The 18,065-nt window shown below is 37.1% G+C and overlaps 2 protein-coding genes across 2 annotated transcripts; both read left to right on the forward strand.

The window, feature by feature from the left end:
* Positions 1 to 137: 137 nt before the first annotated feature.
* On the forward strand, positions 138 to 2,476 carry LOC124449242 (activating signal cointegrator 1-like). The gene is made up of 3 exons (XM_047000185.1): positions 138 to 284; positions 1,309 to 1,408; positions 2,241 to 2,476. The coding sequence occupies exons 1-3, from the start codon at positions 141 to 143 to the stop codon at positions 2,288 to 2,290; spliced, it is 294 nt and encodes a 97-aa protein (XP_046856141.1). The 5' UTR covers positions 138 to 140; the 3' UTR covers positions 2,291 to 2,476.
* An 877-nt stretch (positions 2,477 to 3,353) lies between these two features.
* Positions 3,354 to 14,861, forward strand: LOC124458162 (potassium/sodium hyperpolarization-activated cyclic nucleotide-gated channel 2-like). The gene is made up of 9 exons (XM_047008239.1): positions 3,354 to 4,069; positions 5,192 to 5,366; positions 6,433 to 6,648; positions 9,243 to 9,441; positions 10,114 to 10,263; positions 10,950 to 11,168; positions 13,064 to 13,210; positions 13,594 to 13,834; positions 14,291 to 14,861. The coding sequence occupies exons 1-9, from the start codon at positions 3,859 to 3,861 to the stop codon at positions 14,533 to 14,535; spliced, it is 1,803 nt and encodes a 600-aa protein (XP_046864195.1). The 5' UTR covers positions 3,354 to 3,858; the 3' UTR covers positions 14,536 to 14,861.
* The last annotated feature ends 3,204 nt before the right edge of the window (positions 14,862 to 18,065 follow it).

Genomic DNA, 18,065 nt, shown 5'->3' on the forward strand with positions numbered 1-18,065 from the left:
GTGTAAACTTCAAGAAAAATTTTACTATCGCGAGCCAAGACTAAAAAAAACATATACTGTAACTGTTATGCATTTAGCGATGAATGTAAGCCGTTGCATTTAAAGAAACCTTGACTGTCTAGGACTCAGGAGCTGTATGTATGTATGTATGTATGTATGAATTGTTTTCTATCAAATTTTTCTCAGGGGAAGATGGCCCATTTCCTGAACATTATCCGTCAAGCTGCCTCCTCGGCTGCGTCGATATTATCGATTGTTTATCACAGCAAGAATATAGTGAAAAGGTATGCAATCATTTGATCGGAAATACTGCAACGTCCACTTGAAATAACTAACATTTACTTAATGCTACAAGTATTAAAATGTAATGTATGATGAATATGCGCCGATTTTCCCGTATTTACCATAACTACCGGTTCAGCTTGAACTTTTTATAACCACAGAATAGGAAATGAACTGAAGGCCAACTGAGTGTCGGAGCTTTTGAAGTCAGTGTCCTCGTGCATGTCTCATTACGCATGCTAGAAATTTGGCTAGAAATGAATTTGTGTATAGTAGTATTGTGCAAAAACATTACTTTACACATTGTGGTGGTTTACTTTCGAAATCTGCATTCTAATGATCAGAACATCAAAATGCAATGTAAATACTGCCAATTTGTCTATTTTGTAGTCAAATCACTGTAGTCAAATTGTGCCTTACCTTTTAAAATTCAATTATTGAGCAAGATACCCATGACTGATGAAAGACAACGTTTAAAGCGCGATTTTCTTACACAAATATTCAAATGCACTGTATAATTTATAGTAGCCAACAACCACAGTACTTGCCAAAGTAATGGCTTATCTGGCGTAACCGCATTAAAAAATCTGGGACACATTGCATCATTTAGTTGGTCTTCTCTAACGAAGGAAAAAGTAAAAAAGTCGCAGACCTTATGAGGGGAAGTAATGAAATTTGATTATATTTTCATCTCACCCCCCTGCACATATTTATTCTCTATGTATTCTGAGGTTCTGCAGTAATTATGTGTACAGCAAGTAAAATTTTTGAATTCTACTACAAACAATAAATGGCTATCGCTGCTTTAGTGAGAATAGCCATTTTTAAAGGAATAATTTCTTATCGAAATAACAACTTTGTTCTTTCACATTGCGTTGTTGCGCTCTCCAGTTTTCCATGACGTATAGCGTGCAGTCATGACGTGTTGCAGTATGACGTCACTTGTCCAACATGATGATTTCGCATGAAATTATATCACCGATAATTGTTTTTTAAAAATGAACACTAATTATTTTTATGTTTCAGTTTCCAAATGGCGAGGAATCTTCTTCTGCGTTCGTATTTATACCTGAAAATCCTCGAGAACTTCGCGTGAAGTTTCCCGTCAAAGGACAACACAAAATATGTATGTATGTAGATACCGCGGGTCGACTCTAATATATGCGCATAAATAATGCCTTGTTTACACAGCGGTATGAATGATGTAGAATAGTTGGCTTCTGAGCCGCTGATTTTGATAAAAAATCGTGTGTCCATTACAGCCATGGCAAAGCTACATTTGGAGATTTCACTATGCATCCTATTTGCCATTGAAGCACCCACCCACTCCTACCCCCTCACCCGACTTGATCATTGTCTTGGCACCTCCCCACTAAATTGTTTCAGTAATAGTTGCCTGTTTTAACAATGAATAGCAGCTCGTTTTCAGGATCCTGTAGCCCCCCCCCCCTTTAAAATTTTCCCGCACCATCCCTTTCTCGCATTTTCTGCTACTGCTTTCCTTGAGTATTTCCTTTAACGTCCTCATGGCGATGTTCTTGTTGCCTTCTATGGTGCTCCTCGTCCTGAGCCTCCTCGTACCAATTTCCAGGACCGGATATTTAACGAATTGTTGTGGGGAGGGGGTAAGTGACAAACTGAGTCAAATAATTATTTAAAATTTTGAACTTAGAAGTTCAACGAATAGTTTATTCAAATAACTCAGATTTATCTAAACAACAAAAATATGACTCAATTCAAGTATATTTTCTAAAATATTGGGGGCAACTGCCTCCCCACCTCCTCGTTATCTTTAGCGTCCGCTCTCACCAGTCCCCTTTAAAATTCCTGATGTAGCTTTCTTCGTTCTTACGAGGAAAAAAATAATAATTCATAGAGCCTCTCAGGAAGAATAGACTTCAAGACTGGACATGAAATTTTTCACTATAAAGACTTCCTTCTTGTTCTCCACTCCACAGGGCGTCTAGAGAAGCACATTCATCAGGCAGCAAAGAAAGGAATCACCTAAACGAGACTAACATAAAGTAGTCGATGTTGAGCTTCGTCGTTGTCGTTTCATAAGTATGAAAGCTAACAGTAAGATTATTTACAATATGTAATGAATTTAATGATCGAATAGTCTTTGGATTTTGTCATGTCTAGAGCGTAATGCATCGTATCATCTGATATGAAAAATTGCTTTTAGTTGAGTAAAGTTCATTGCTTCTCCTTTATTGACCGTAAAGAAGCGGTTCCTTGATAAGTCATTACATCACAATAAATATACTTCAAATTTACAACATTTCAGAAGCAACTAACAGCATTGTTATCGTGTTTTGAATTCGAAAACGGACCTTTCTAATTATTATTATTCTTACACCGATTACTCTTATGTGTCTTGTTATCAACCATGAAATGAGAATTTTTATCGTCTCTGAGCTGAGAATGCTTAATGTCAAACTTATATTTTCTTAGGCGTTTTTCTCCACGCGTAATTTCTTAACGTTGACGAGGTCTGCCAAGACGAATTTTTATCTGACATTTTCGTTTATTGATCAAAACTCCTGCGGCAAAGCCTATCATGGCAATTTGTACCTCTGTATATTAATAAAATCGTTCATTCATCAAAATAACAGCATGGAACTTCTAAAAATTACTTCAAAGATGGCAGCGCGATAGCATTCCAGCTTATATTAAAGCTCACTGGCAAAGGGCGAAGACTTTAGTGCGAAATATATGTAGGCATGCGTGAAAATGTAATAATATGCAAAATGTGATTTTGCACGAAAAAAGTTCAGTTATGAAGTTATCCAATAAGTTAGGGGCTGATGATTTTATCCCGGCTCACTTGAATTCAGTGAAGAGTTGTTGAAAGGTTGAAAGTAAACGAAACTTAAATCTTAAAAATTAAAACCTTTCACTAAGCGCTCTGCTTCATTATGCTGTAATTGTGAGAAGTTAGTTGTCGTCGCTTTGTTTATTTTGGAAGTGCTCAAGTACATTTGTTATACTAAGAATTGAATCGTTTTAATTTGCCAAGACTATTTAACCCTCTGCTAAAAAAAAGTCGAAATTTATTAACATCCATTCAACGTAAAGTAGACGTAACTATTTCAAATCGCTTACAACGAGTATTTCTGCGCGACAAAAAGTGTTATGCAAATTTCACTTCAGAAGCACTTTAAATCAGGGGCCGGTTGCACGAAGGCTGAATGGTGCTGGACACTGGATAGCAATATTTTTGAAGGCTTTCAAAATTTCTGAAAAGGAAACAATCTACGATTTGAACTGGAATATCATTGAAATACAATATTGGCTCTACAATAGCAAAGTTTCATTATTGTACAGAAAATTTTACCACGTTTTTCACAAGTTTGAAAAAGTTCCTATCCAATGGATAACATTGTCCACGCTTCGTGCAACCGGCCCCAGAACCACAGAAGCCTTCTTTCTTGCGGCTGCAGTTTTTGCGCGTGCTCAAGAAATGATAATTTGTCATTGATAACGTGACAATCGAACGAATTAAATTAACAAATTGTCGAAACAGAAAGCGCGCGAAGTTATATCAAGTTGTAGAGTCATTTTCAACGAAGAGCCATGAAATTTTTATGTCCATGTTGCGGAGTAAAGGTCGTTCCATATGAAGAAGATGACGAGCCTCGATTGAGCAGCAATTCTGCGGTCAATACTGACAGATTTCTGTCGAAGAACTTTGATGAAAACGACATTGATGAAGATTTTACGACGGCATTGCGGGAGGTTATTGTGGATACAATGGGTAAATCGAAAGGGGATCCGTCAACTTCAGGTACGTCGAGTTGTGTTGTGTTTTTTGTCAATACACCGTACGCTCTTGAGATTCGGGCATGCGCATTCTCCTGCATAACTAAATGTTGTAAATCGTGTATGAAAACAACGTGGCGGCGTACGCAAATTTGGGCAATGTAAATATCCCGTATTTTACCAATTACAATCAATCTTGACAAAGTAGCAAAATTGAATACAATTTAAAGTTCGTGAGCGACTGTTTAATTTATCGTTCATGTAATTCAAAACCAGCTTATTGCTGACAAAACGATTACATCTGAGCCCACTGACAAAAGTTTTTTATGAACAACAGCGGTGATGTAGATCTTGTGGTCGGCTGCACTGTGCCTTCACTCACAAATGACTGTACTCGAAGGTATAGTACCTGTATGATACGGGCTTATCGTTGGTTGAAGTACTATGAACTACAATGAAGTACAATACGCTTTAGAAACAGGAAATAGTTTGTCTTTGTTGGCATTGTCTGTTTGACACAATCGTGAAAACGATTCGTATTACCTCTGTGATTACTGCCTTCGGTTTAACGGTTCCATTAGGGTTTTAGCGGGTTTTGAGTTGGTTTTAGTTTATTAGCCGTTCTCGATTGATGATTTCATCAATCGTTTACAATTTACAGTTGTTTCCTCTAAGATGAACTTCTGGTAAAGGCATTCACTCGAAGTTAGGTCCAGTGCGAATACTTTACTGAATATTGCAAGCACTAAAACATGTTTTATTTCTTTTATAAAATAACATAAATGCGAAACAGAGAATTGTGAAACAAACGTTTTAATTTTCCTATAAAATGTATTCACGATTGATATGCAAATTCTATTTGATTGTTTGATTGATTTGATTGGTTGAGCTAGGATGGGTTTCACAAGCAAAACACGGCTATTGACCAATCACCGCACTCGTTTTATTGCTTTCATTTATAATTCCAAATGTTGTCTTAAAAAGTCGAAACAGAGAATCAAAATGCGAACTTTATCTAAAGATACCGTTGTTACATGCTCCATGAATATCCCGTCAACAACACCATAACTATGTCACGTGCATTCAGTGAACACGTGACCAGCGAATTTAACAATAACGTCTTCTAAAGCTTTTAGTATTGTTACAGGTATGGCGAATGGCAACTTTATTCGGCCATCCATTCCATTGCTTTTGTTTTCATGGCTTCAACCAATGGACAACTTAACAAACCCAAAGTTGTTCAGCAGCACGAGAGCAGTAGAGAAGGAACAGACGAGACACAAAGAAGCTGGATGGATCATTCATCCTTGTAGTTTATTTAGGTTAGTATTGCGTCGTTTGACCTCAACACAAATTCCGCGTCCACATATCTTCCCTTGGGCGTCGTTTCTTGCATGCATTCCAGTGTGAATAAAAATAGTAATTTGAACTTTAATAGGAAATCGTGCTTCGGTGTTGTGTTTCGCTCTTAAATTTTTACGGGGGGAGTTTAAAATTCGGATTTTCCTGTATTGTCGCGAGATTGCACAAATCACACCTGGCTGGACCTTGAAACAATGAAAATCTTTATTGAATCGTTTTCACGCGTGTGTGTTACGAATGACACATATAATGAAACACGATTTACTTACATAATATATTGTCACATGTGAGATTACATTGCCATGGATTTCGTTATGCTATTTGGCAACTGTTAAAATAACCAAACATTGTTGAAGAGTAGCCAGAGTGAACGCCTTATCGACATCTTGTTATATAACTAAAGTCTAAAACAATGAGTTCTTTAGCTTTCCAACGATATTTTTTTCAATTCATTATAATCAGAAATGATCGAATATTCCGAGAAAAAAAGCTCCAAAAATTTCACTCGCCTGTCTGGCTCCGGAGAAACTCTTTCCCAGCATGTAAGATACGCGTTTGCGGATGTATGTCGTTCATGTTAGTAGAGTACTGGGAACGACTGTTTGTGTTGATGTTGACTGACGTTTCGACAACCTCAGCGGTAGTCATCTTCAGAGTCAAGTGAGGAGTAAACGTCATTTTTATCATCCTTCTGACGCCCTAGCTTAAATGTCTATAAGTCGAGTTCACACTTGAGGAATGTGTATTCACGAAGAATACACTTTGCAAGAATATTAACGTGTTGTGCATAATAATTTTAGCGAATACATAATTAACAACCAAGATGCACTTCGCAAGTACATTAACTAGTTGCGAATGTTAATTAAATAATTGTGCATAATATTTTCAGTGAACGCACAATTAATTAATGTGGGTTCCATTTTTTCGAGATACTCCGTAGAAGTTTAGAGCGAGTGAAGGACTTTCGGGTGCTAACCAGCGCTCATATGAAATCAGAGACAAGCGACTTTCTTTGTTATTTCGTAGAGTATATTGGAATTTGTTGATGCTGACATTGTTGATCATGAACATGTTTGCCTTGCCTGTGGTCATAACGTTTTTCACCGACGATATGCCGTTATCGTGGACCGTGTTGAATATCATCTCCGACGTTTTCTTCCTCGCCGATCTCGTGCTGAACTTTCGCACGGGTGTCATCGTGAACGATGTGAACCACAAAATTATCCTCGAACCACGAAAATCGTAATAATGTGAGTGAAACAAGAATTTCATTCAAAGTTCGTTTACCTTTCTTCAGGGTACATGCAAAACTTGAATGTCCTTGATTTTAAAATGAAAAATTTGAGATTTGGAAAGTGCTTGGATTTATTAAGATATACCTGAAAGCATGGATGAATCGATGCTAATTTGACTGGACAGGCGCAAATTTTTGAAGGGTAGTGCATCGTTATCTTAGCTAAAATTGCAAGGGTCTCGAGCTATTATGAATTTTAGATTTGCAGTTGAGTGAACTACGTTAAAGTGAAAGTGTTAATTCCTTTTTAAAAAAAATTTATTTGTTTTTTTTTAATAAATGCGCATTTAGTAATTTATTTCATTTTAAAATTTTAATAAAAACGCGCATGGTAATACTCAATAGACCTTTTCAAGGTTATCGCAGCCATATTGCAAGGGGTGCAAAAACATTGGACCGAGCGCGCGGTCACGCATGGCGTCCATATAAATTACTAATAAATGCGCAAAAATTACCCGTTTACATATTGGCCATTTCTTTCAAAAATATTTCTCAAACTCGTCCATTTTAATAGTTAAATTATTATTTGCGACTTTATACGTGAGTCCAATTTGTGGTAATCAAAAGCGGAAAGTTAAAGAAAACATTTGTTTTCTTTGAACAACTTGACCGTCGTTTGAGCGATGTTCTTGAGTTCGCAACACACGCACAAGTCTACAGCAAAGTCAGCAAGTATCACGAGGAACTATTCTACGGCAAACTCTTATTAGTATTTCCAATTATTTGTAAAGTGACATTGCTATTTTTATTATTATGTATGGCGACTTAACAGCCAGAAGAAGAAAGAGCCAAGTATTCAAATACACACTTAAAACTGTTAGTCGATGGCAGGCCGGTGTGAAACCTTACATCATAGTGATCATACTCTCTCGTCAACTGTTGAAATTCCTAAGAGACAGGGAGTAAAGATGCCTCAGATTTTGCTGGATTTCCATCAAAACTTGAATCAGAATACTCGGTGTCATAGGATTGATGAGGACGCTTTGATGTCGTCCATGTTTCTCCTCCTTTACGTTTAAGCGGAGTCCTCGATTGCTCGTACTCTGATAGCGTAATAAAAACCGAAGGATAATCCGTTCCGCTGTTATTTGGGGTTCTTCTTACCACGGGAAAATAATTTGAGCAAATTAAAGTACCTTGTGCACCAGGCTTTGGGTTAAAGTCATCGGCTCTGCTGTTTGCAATTTTTTTTCGCCAAATTTCAGCAAGTGCTTGATCTTTGGGCCACTAATGAAAAACTGAATTTTCTACGTGAGACCTCTTAACTTAATAATAGGGATAGCGTTTATCATTATCGCAATATCCAACTGCACAACGCGCCTTTTTTACCATTTCGGCTATGACTGCTCACGGCTTCTCGGCTAGTTTAGGGTTTAGTTCGTTTGACTTGGCTTATGAGTTCCGCACATTTGCGAACTCAAGAACATCGCTTAAACGACGGTCAAGTTGTTCAAATAAAACAAATGTTTTCTTTAACTTTCCGCTTTTTGATTACCACAAAATTGGACTCACGTGTATAAAAAATCGCAAATAATAATTTGACTATTAAAATGGATGGGTTTGAGAAATATTTTTGAAAGAAATGGCCAATATGTATAAGGGTAATTTTTGCGCATTTATTAGGAATTTATATGGACGCCACGCGTGACCGCGCGCTCGGCCCAATGTTTTTGCACCCCCTGCAATATGGCTACGATAACCTTGAAAAGGTCTATTGCAAACGGAGGTGTTATAAAATATGTAATTGTCTTTAATTAAGAAGTTCTATTTTCACTTAGTCTTGCTGTACAATTTCATAGCCTCTAATACTGCGGTATCACAGTAGCTACGTAATAACATTTTACGGTTTTTCTTGTGAAGGGACTAGTGAAGTTTCGGGGCAGTGCGCACACCCTGCACGTACCCTGCTTGAAAATGCTTGAATTTTAATTTTCATGAACATTTCATCAGACTCATTGCACTAGAGGTGACATAACAACATGACAGCTTTCAAGTCATATGCAAACACACCATTTGCTCCCGATTTAATGGGGAAAAGTTTTGTATTGTTTAATTTTGGTAGTGCTGTTAATATTCACTTGCTTTACTTTTGCTTTGTGTGCAATTTAAGGTCTTCCTTTTCCTAAATATTCTCAAAGTTTGTTCTTTAAAGCCTTGAACACTGTTCTTCTCATAGTAATACTAAATAATACCGTTCTCATCCAAACAATTGTAAAATGCAGCGCATCCAAGAATACAAGTCTCATTCCCAACCCATTTATCGAGACTGGCTATCCTCATTTGCAACGAGGAATAAACGAAGCTAATCCAATTTAGCCATCCTGAAAATTTATATCTCGCCATGTTAAGTTAAAACGTATTTATACATTTCCTTTGGAATCGCCTGTTTTAGTCGTGAGTGATAACAGAAAAGTTGCAATTAGTGGATTTTCATAAATAATTGTAAGCCCTTCGTAAATGAAGTTAGCCTTCTTGTGTGAAAGTAAAGAAGTGTTTGAAATTCAATTCTTTTAAATCATGTTTTTACGATTTCTTCTTTCAGATATTTGCGGACGTGGTTTCTCATTGACCTACTTTCCTCTCTACCGCTGGACTATATTATTTCCGTCATCACTCGTCACAACTCACACTTGATCGGAGCATCGCGAGCTCTCAGATTATTGAGACTTGCCAAGCTTCTGAGCCTTCTGCGTTTGCTGCGCATTTCCAGGCTTGTACGTTATATTAGTCAATATGAAGTGGTAAGTTTGTTTTCGTGTTGAAGAAGTTAAACGTAAAACTGCTTAGTTTTGAAGTGTCTTTATTTGTTACAAAAGCCCACAACTTCATTGACCGAGGAGCTTATTCAAAAAGCGAGAAGGGAGGATGCCCCGCCCTGCCATGCTGTCACTGCAGTTTTAGTTGGATCGACTTTGTTCGTCCTCTACATAGATTTTCAACCGAATTTTTTTTCATATTTCTCAAAAGCTTGAATGGAGGTTCAATTTCCCACACTCTTCTAACGTGCCCCATGATTGACTAAAACTGAACAGAAAATATATTCGTGAAACTTCTGCTTAAGATGAAAATACTTTTCAGACTTGAATCGAGTTTTATCATTTTATTAATTTGAAAAACAATGTTATCCTTGGTTTTATATATATGGAAACACTCTACTTTCATGAAAGGATTCCCTCGTCAAGGAACATCCTGCAAAAGCCATCCCATTTTCGATCTCCTCTGATGCTGCAGTTTGTGCTTTGAAAATATTTTTTTGTGCTGAAGACGCTCAACTCTTGGCAAACCATTCCCTCTCATTTTGTAAAAATCAATCGATTTTCGATCCCATCGGTAGTTCGCGCTTTGAATATACTTTCTTACGCTGCTTATAGTCTGAATTCATCACTTTCAAACTTACTGTATTTATCTCTCAGATATTCAATTGGACGAAATCCTGTATGAGGTTTATCCATCTCGTCACAATGCTCAGCTTGATTATTCACTGGAATGCTTGTTTGCAATATATTGTACCTTCGTTTAACGACTTTCCAACTGGTTCATGGGTGACCATCCATGGTTTGCGAGTAAGAAGACTGACGGAAGATAGCCAGCCCACAAGTTGCAAAGTTCACTCATTGTAAAAAAACAACATTTCTAAAGAAGTATATAGTGTGTCCAAAAGAAATGTATAATATCAACGATAAGAAATTTACATAGCACGACCAAACTTGCCGGCTGGCTATCGCACCGAAGCGTTCATGTGTCACTGTCTGTAAATTTTACAATATAAGTACTATTTAATTGACCGTTTTTTGAACGGTCACCTGCATTAAGAAGACGCCGTCACAGAAGACATGAAGTCAAAGTTAATTTTTCATTGATTTGAAATGGTAGTAAACGATTAGGTTAAGTACCCATTACATATAGTGGAATATACAATTGATTCTTTTTTGGAGAAATTGTTAAAATCTTTACGTTCGAGCAGTCCAAAACAAAAGAAAGGCATGACTTTTTCCGAAGCTCTAACTCTGACATAAAGTGTGTAAATTCTAAATTAAACTTAGAAGTAAGTTGAGGTTTTATACAGTTGTTGGTTGGTTATTTGATATAAATGTGATAATTTTGTACAAGAACTGTATTTGTCGGTCAAACTGCATTAAGCGGTCGTTTGAGGTGCCCCTAAGCGGTCACCTGATTTATCCCCCAGGAATGGCTGTTTAACAGTTTCGACCGTAGAACAATTTCTGATTTGGTGGCTTCTATTTCGTAGAACGAGACGTTGTCCACGAAGTACATTTGGTCTTGGTTCAAGGCGATGTCTCATATGTTGTGTATCGGCTTTGGCCGTTACCCACCACAAACCGTCCTAGATGTTATTGTAACTAGTTTTAGCATGATAACAGGTGCAACTTGTTACGGCATTTGCCTTGCCTACTGTATAGCGGCCATCCAGCAGACTGATTCATCGCGTCGACATTATCGGGAAAGAGTAAGTCCACGTTTATTCTCTACTAACGCACGAGACTGTATTCCAAGTGCACGATTTATACATCATCAAATACCACAGCAAATACGGCCAACCTGAAATTTACTCCTCACTTGCCTCTGAAGATGGTAACCTCTAAGATTGTCAAAACGACAGTCAACACCAGCAACATCATAAACACCAACACTAACATCTACATTAACATCAATACCATCAACACAATCATCAACACCAACATCCGCACCAACATCAACACAAACAACATCAACACCAACATCAGCACCAACGCCAACATCAACACCAACATCAGCACCAACATCAGCACCAACGCCAACATCAGCACCAACGCCAACATCAACGCCAAAATCAGCACCAACGCCAACATCAGCACCAACGCCAACATCAACGCCAAAATCAGCACCAACGCCAACATCAGCGCCAACATCAACACCAACATTAACACCAACACCATTACAAACATCAGCACCAACGCCAACATCAACGGCAATGCTAACATCAACGCCAACATCAACACCAGCACCAATATTAGTACCAACATCAACACCAGCACCAATATTAATACCAACATCAACACCAGCACCAATATTAATACCAACCTCAACATCAACATCAACAACATTGCCAACATCAGCACCAACATCGACACTAACTCTAACGTCAACATAAACATTAACACCAACACCATCATAAACACTATCATCAACTCCAACATCAACACCAACATCAACACCAACATCAACACCAACATCAACAGCAACATCAACATCAACACCAACAACAGCAACATCAACACTAACATCAACACCAACATCAACACCAACATCAACACCAACATCAACACCAACATCAACACCAACATCAACATCAACGCCAACATCAACACCAACACCAACATCAACATCAACACCAACATCAACAGCAACATTAACACCAACGCCAAAACAACATCAACATCAACACCAACGTCAACACCAACATCAACATCAACACCAACATCAACACCAACACCAACATCAACACCAACATCAACACCAACATCAACACCAACATCAACACCAACATCAACATCAACACCAACATCAGCACCAACATCAACACCAACATCAACACCAACATCAACATCAACATCAACGGAAACATCAACATCAACACCAACATCAACACCAACATCAACATCAACGCCAACATCAACACCAACATCAACACCAACATCAACACCAACATCAACATCAACATCAACACCAACATCAACATCAACATCAACACCAACATCAACATCAACACCAACATCAACATCAACACCAACATCAACACCAACATCAACATCAACACCAACATCAGCACCAACATCAACACCAACATCAACACCAACATCAACATCAACATCAACACCAACATCAACACCAACATCAACACCAACATCAACATCAACGCCAACATCAACACCAACATCAACATCAACACCAACATCAACATCAACATCAACATCAACACCAACATCAACATCAACACCAACATCAACACCAACATCAACACTAACCACTACATCAACACCAACACCAACATCAACATCAACGCCAACATCAACATCAACATCAGCATCAACACCAACATCAACATCAACACCAACATCAACATCAACACCCACACCGACATCAACATCAACAGTCCTTCTCAGGACAGCACCTACCTGGACGACCCACATCTACAAACATGTAACGATACTCCATGGTTGAAATCATTCACTTATTGTAAGAAAATAAAAACATGAACGCCTGCAGATGTCATGCTTTAATTCAAACCTGTGTTTTTTCGTATGCATTGAAAGAACCTACTCACGTGAACATCATGTGACACGAAGGGATCTTTTTTCTTAGGTTCAACAGCTTGCTGAGTACATGTCCTATCGTAAACTTCCTAACGAGACACGTGATAAGGTCATGAATTATTTTGATCACCGTTATAAGGGAAAGTTTTTCAACGAACGAGATATTTTGAGTGAAGTCTCTTCACCTTTACGTCTTGTAAGTACTCGTAGACTAGAGATTTATGAATATTTAGATAGTTAGGGGCAATTATGGATAAGGGAGGTGTTGTGTAATGATACTTACTTATTGATAATAAAAGACAGCAAGAGTGGAGCATATAGATTTTAATTTCATGAGCATAAGAGAATCGATAATTTGGGGGACACAGACGCAGACAGGATTTATTTAGCATAAGCCTGTACAAAAAAAGTAAACATCTTTCATTTCTTAACTTAGTGGATAGCGCATAATAAAAGCAAACAGAAAAGGATGTGATGCATATTTATTGATATTTCGTTATTTTGTAATGTGTACAAAAGAACTTCTAAAGACAGCTCAATGTCCGCTTCTAATAGTTTAATCTTCTATCACTTTTTCAGGAGATTATCAGTCACAATTGCCGCGATCTTGTTAAAGCAGTTCCGTTTTTCAAGCAGGCCAATCCTCTCTTTGTCTCGGCCATTATCACTAAACTCAGTTTCGAGGTATTTCTTGCTGGTGACGTCATCATTGAGGAGGGAACGGCTGGGACAGAGATGTATTTCCTGCAGGAAGGCTGTGTCGAAGTCAGAACAAACAACGTCACACAAGGCCAGCTGAAAGACGGTTCCTACTTTGGAGGTTAGTTCTGCAAATCATCGTTTGGCTGTGTAGAGTAAATTTACAATTTAACTCAAGTTTAGGGCTGTAGGAATGTAGGATTTGAGGCTTAGCCCTGAAAAGTCTTTTAAATGCCCCTTTTGTGTTAAAGGCCTCCTCGCTTAAATTGCATGGGGGCGGAGTCCCCTTTCTCCTTCAGAAATGGATATTTTTTCAATTGCATTATTTAAACGTTTAATCTGCCAAGCTTTGTCATGTATAACGCGATATGACCGTTTGTGAGTTGATCTATTCCAAACGTAAAGGTGTTATTCAATAAGGGTTTTGACTTACAAGACTTGTGAGTTATATTTATGAACATCTATGACGTCTTACGATGACGTCACACCTTCTTTAGGATTTTACGCATTCACCCTCGTCAAAAGAGCCTGGTATATTCAGTTATGCAGCACTGATAAGTATGAATTTTATTTCTAGAAATATGTCTTCTTACGAACACTCGTCGTATTACGAGCGTGGTTGCCATGACAATTTGCGACACGTTCGTGTTGAGTAAGGGCGATTTTCATGACGTTTTAGACGATTTTCCAGAAATGCGGGCGACTATGGAGACAGTTGCCGAAGAACGCTTGAAAGAGATCAAGGCGACGCGGACTCTGAAAAAAACTCGCCTATTGCATGACAGAAATTTGTTAACATCCGCTGACGGGTCTTTGGTGTAGTACGATGTCATGGTGTAGATAGCTTGAAAAAGAATAGAACTTTAGATTATAAGTTGCGCGAATTCAATATCGTAAGCGCTTATGCGATGCAACAAGCTGTTGCAAATTTATAAATTAAAAGCGGAGGGTTTGTAATGGTTTTTATTGCTTATTAAGCGTTAATTGCGTTGGAGCGGAGGCAATTGAATATGCGAATAAAATTTAAAAGGTGTATCGAAAAGAAAACCTGTAGAAATTGACGTATTGGGATGATTGCACCTTCTTGTGAAAATAAATTTGTAAATTTTTTTGGGCTACGTACATTAATTACATATCTTTGTCGCAAACTTTTTTTGGCAATCTTATGTCATCGTCATTGCGAAAAATTAACTATGTCACATAAATGTTGTACACTATGTATGAAATTTGATTAGCTTTTTACAGACAATACTAGCTACTTTGGTACTAGCATTACTATTTACATTACTATTTACACTAAATAGCATAACTATTTACACACAATACTAGGTACTAGCTTCTTTTTTACTAGTACAAAAGCTTTCTGATGCTAAGAATTTGACAGAACTTCCAACAGCAAAAAATGCACCAGTAACTTGAGAATAGTGTTTCATATTAGATTAATTTCAAAAGGTCTTCTGTAGAAGGCAGTCAATACATGAACGTTACATTTTGAACGCACAGTGCATTCCACCAATGGAAATCAGCGTTCGCCAAAAAGGTTAACGCGTTTAAATAAAGTTTATGTAAAAAGAAAACCACTAGATGTGCACTGTTGCCAGTGGCGTCGCCAGTTCGATAAGTGAGGGGGACAATATTCATATATTCATGTTTCAATCCTTAAAAAACAATTGATTTCAAAGGAAGTTAATCCCCCCAAGAAATGAATATATGAATAAAATCCCTCACTTATCGAGACAACTACGCAACTGATATCGCTGCTAATTGGTGATTTTTATCAACCGCCCAGATGTGATCGTTTTCACAATATTAAACAAGTTATAAAATACGTGAGCGAAATACTATGAAGTTCAAAATAGAATTTGACTTTTTTTAGTTACTACGTGAAAATCAATGGCGTACAAGAATCGTTAATTGGAGGTGAGGGGGCACAAATTCATATCTGCATGTCATAATCCGTTGAAAACAATGGATTTCAAAAGAACTTTATGCGGCAGAACATGAATATTTGAATATGTGTCCCCCCAATTAACGAGTCTGCTACTCCACTGGTTAAAATTGATCGTATTTGCTAAAATAAACGAAATTTACTTTGCCCAAACATTTTGGGCAATCTGCCATGTTGTTTTTCAAACAAGATTTACAACATTGACTTTTCAAGTTTTGAATTTTGAAATACTTAAAAGAGTTCGTTTTTCAGCTTATATCTCGCGGAATACTTTGGTTGTTGTGCAATCAATCACTCCAAATGATTTACATAGAAAAATTTGCTTTAATCTGTTATTAATTTTGTAAAAAAACACTAGGAGATTTTGCGCGAGCCAAAGTTGAAAAATATCGGAACATTTTAATCACCTAAATTTTTTCGGCGGCTTATTCCGACGTAGCTCCTATATGAAAAATGTTTTTATTTTTCTATGCTTGCCAGATTTAGCCTTTTATGAAAAAAATTATTCCGTTTTCCAAAAGATCACCCACTTTCAAATAGAAATCATGTTCCCACTGATCAATGGCAAAATGGTTTCTCCATCGGAGGCAAGATTTTTTAAATAATAAAATAGAGACTTTGTCGTGGTGACAAATCTGAATATCGATAAGAGCAAGATTTTTCTGGAATATTTCAACTTGTGCAAGTAAAGTGAAAATACTGTCTTGGAATAGTTTTGAAGTAATTTTAAGTTCCACTCAGTGAGTGTGAGTTAACTTTTAGAATAAAGGCGTTTTCTTGTTTTACTCTTTTTTATTTGCCATATAAAAATTCGGAATTCTCGAACAGCTTATCCAATTATGTAAGTATAAATGATCTGGACTTTTGATTGTTTGAAATACGAGGATCCATATTCTACATTATAGTTCATATTGCGAAGGAAAAGCTTTCCCCCGCATACGTAGCCACCTTAATATGTCATATCTTTTTAATTATGCCCGACACGTCAGCAACTTGTTACTGAAAAAATTCTTCTGAAAGAATAAGGAAGTCGAGAAGTGTCGGCAACGGATAAATTCGATTAAGTCGATTCTCCTTTGCTTAAATGCTGATTTCTTTGCAGCGTTAGCATAGGTAAGTAGTACATTAACAAATCTTAAACGTAAATTGTAAAAAAGTTGGAAATCCTTTCTTTTACATATTATTACTTTTACTGTTTTGTTCATTGCTCATTCAACTAAATCACAATGCATCCATAAGCTGAACTACGCGCGTTATTACACCACATTTGTAATTCGTTAAGAATACGCGATAGTTGAGATTATAAAGAGAATTTCTAAACATTCATTAGAATTTTTAAGGAAACAACAACAAACCAAAATACATTCACGCAAAAAACAAAGTCCTTAAGTACATTTTCACACAAACATACCGTAGAGCACTTGGACGTATTCATCATTTTTGTACATATCATTTCATATATGAAATCAAATGTGAAATTTTCGTAAGGATACATCCCCCTGCTTTATTCAATCCTTCAATGAAACTGCACGATTTAGTATTAACCACAACTAACTATTTATGTGGATAACAGGATGAAGTTAATGGTGAATGTTAACTAGAAAAACAAAAAAGAATGCAAGCATCTCATGTTTTGTTTTGCTTTGTAGAATGATATGGAACAAAACTTGACGTTTTCATTTCTTTGTGGTTTCACATGGTCAATTATTTTGCTAACCGGCTAAGCTGACGTTTACTCCTCATTTGACTGTGAAGATGACTACCGCTAAGGTTGTCGAGGCGTCAGTCAACAACAACAAAAACAGTCCTTCTCAGGACTATACCAACCTGGACGATCTACATTTACAAACATGTAACGATACTCCCGGGTTCAGACCATTTACTTTATAACGTATATTGTTGAAAGTTTATTCCTGGACTTCAGAGATATGGACGTGCTGCCTTTTTGTACTCTGTTTTTTGAGCTATTTTCTTTCTAAAAATATTTTCTGTTCGTAAAACTAATATAGAAGATGTTAACTAACTTTTGAAATCCATCATTTTCAATAAAACCCTAATGCGGTCGTAAGTACTTCATTGTTTTCTTTGGATTATTATGGCATACTTATATTAACACCCTCCTCCACTCCCCACTGTGTATGAAGCTTCTTACGTTTATGCACTGAACTAAAATTGAAATCAGTTATTTAAAAAATTAATTACAAACTTACTTAGCAAAATCACGGAATATGTAACTAACCAAAAGGGACACTCCTTTTAAGTTTTCGATCTCGCCATCAATTGCCAAAACTAAGCGGCGCCATGCTCTTAGTCCAGTTATATCTCCTAAAATACATTTTTATATTTTGAATTTGACAATGCAAATTTCGTCTCTAACTTTACAACCCAAGAACATATAATAGAG

Source organism: Xenia sp. Carnegie-2017, unplaced genomic scaffold (assembly GCF_021976095.1).
Source record: "Xenia sp. Carnegie-2017 unplaced genomic scaffold, XeniaSp_v1 HiC_scaffold_13, whole genome shotgun sequence".
In the NCBI taxonomy this organism is placed as follows: Eukaryota; Metazoa; Cnidaria; class Anthozoa; order Malacalcyonacea; family Xeniidae; genus Xenia; species Xenia sp. Carnegie-2017.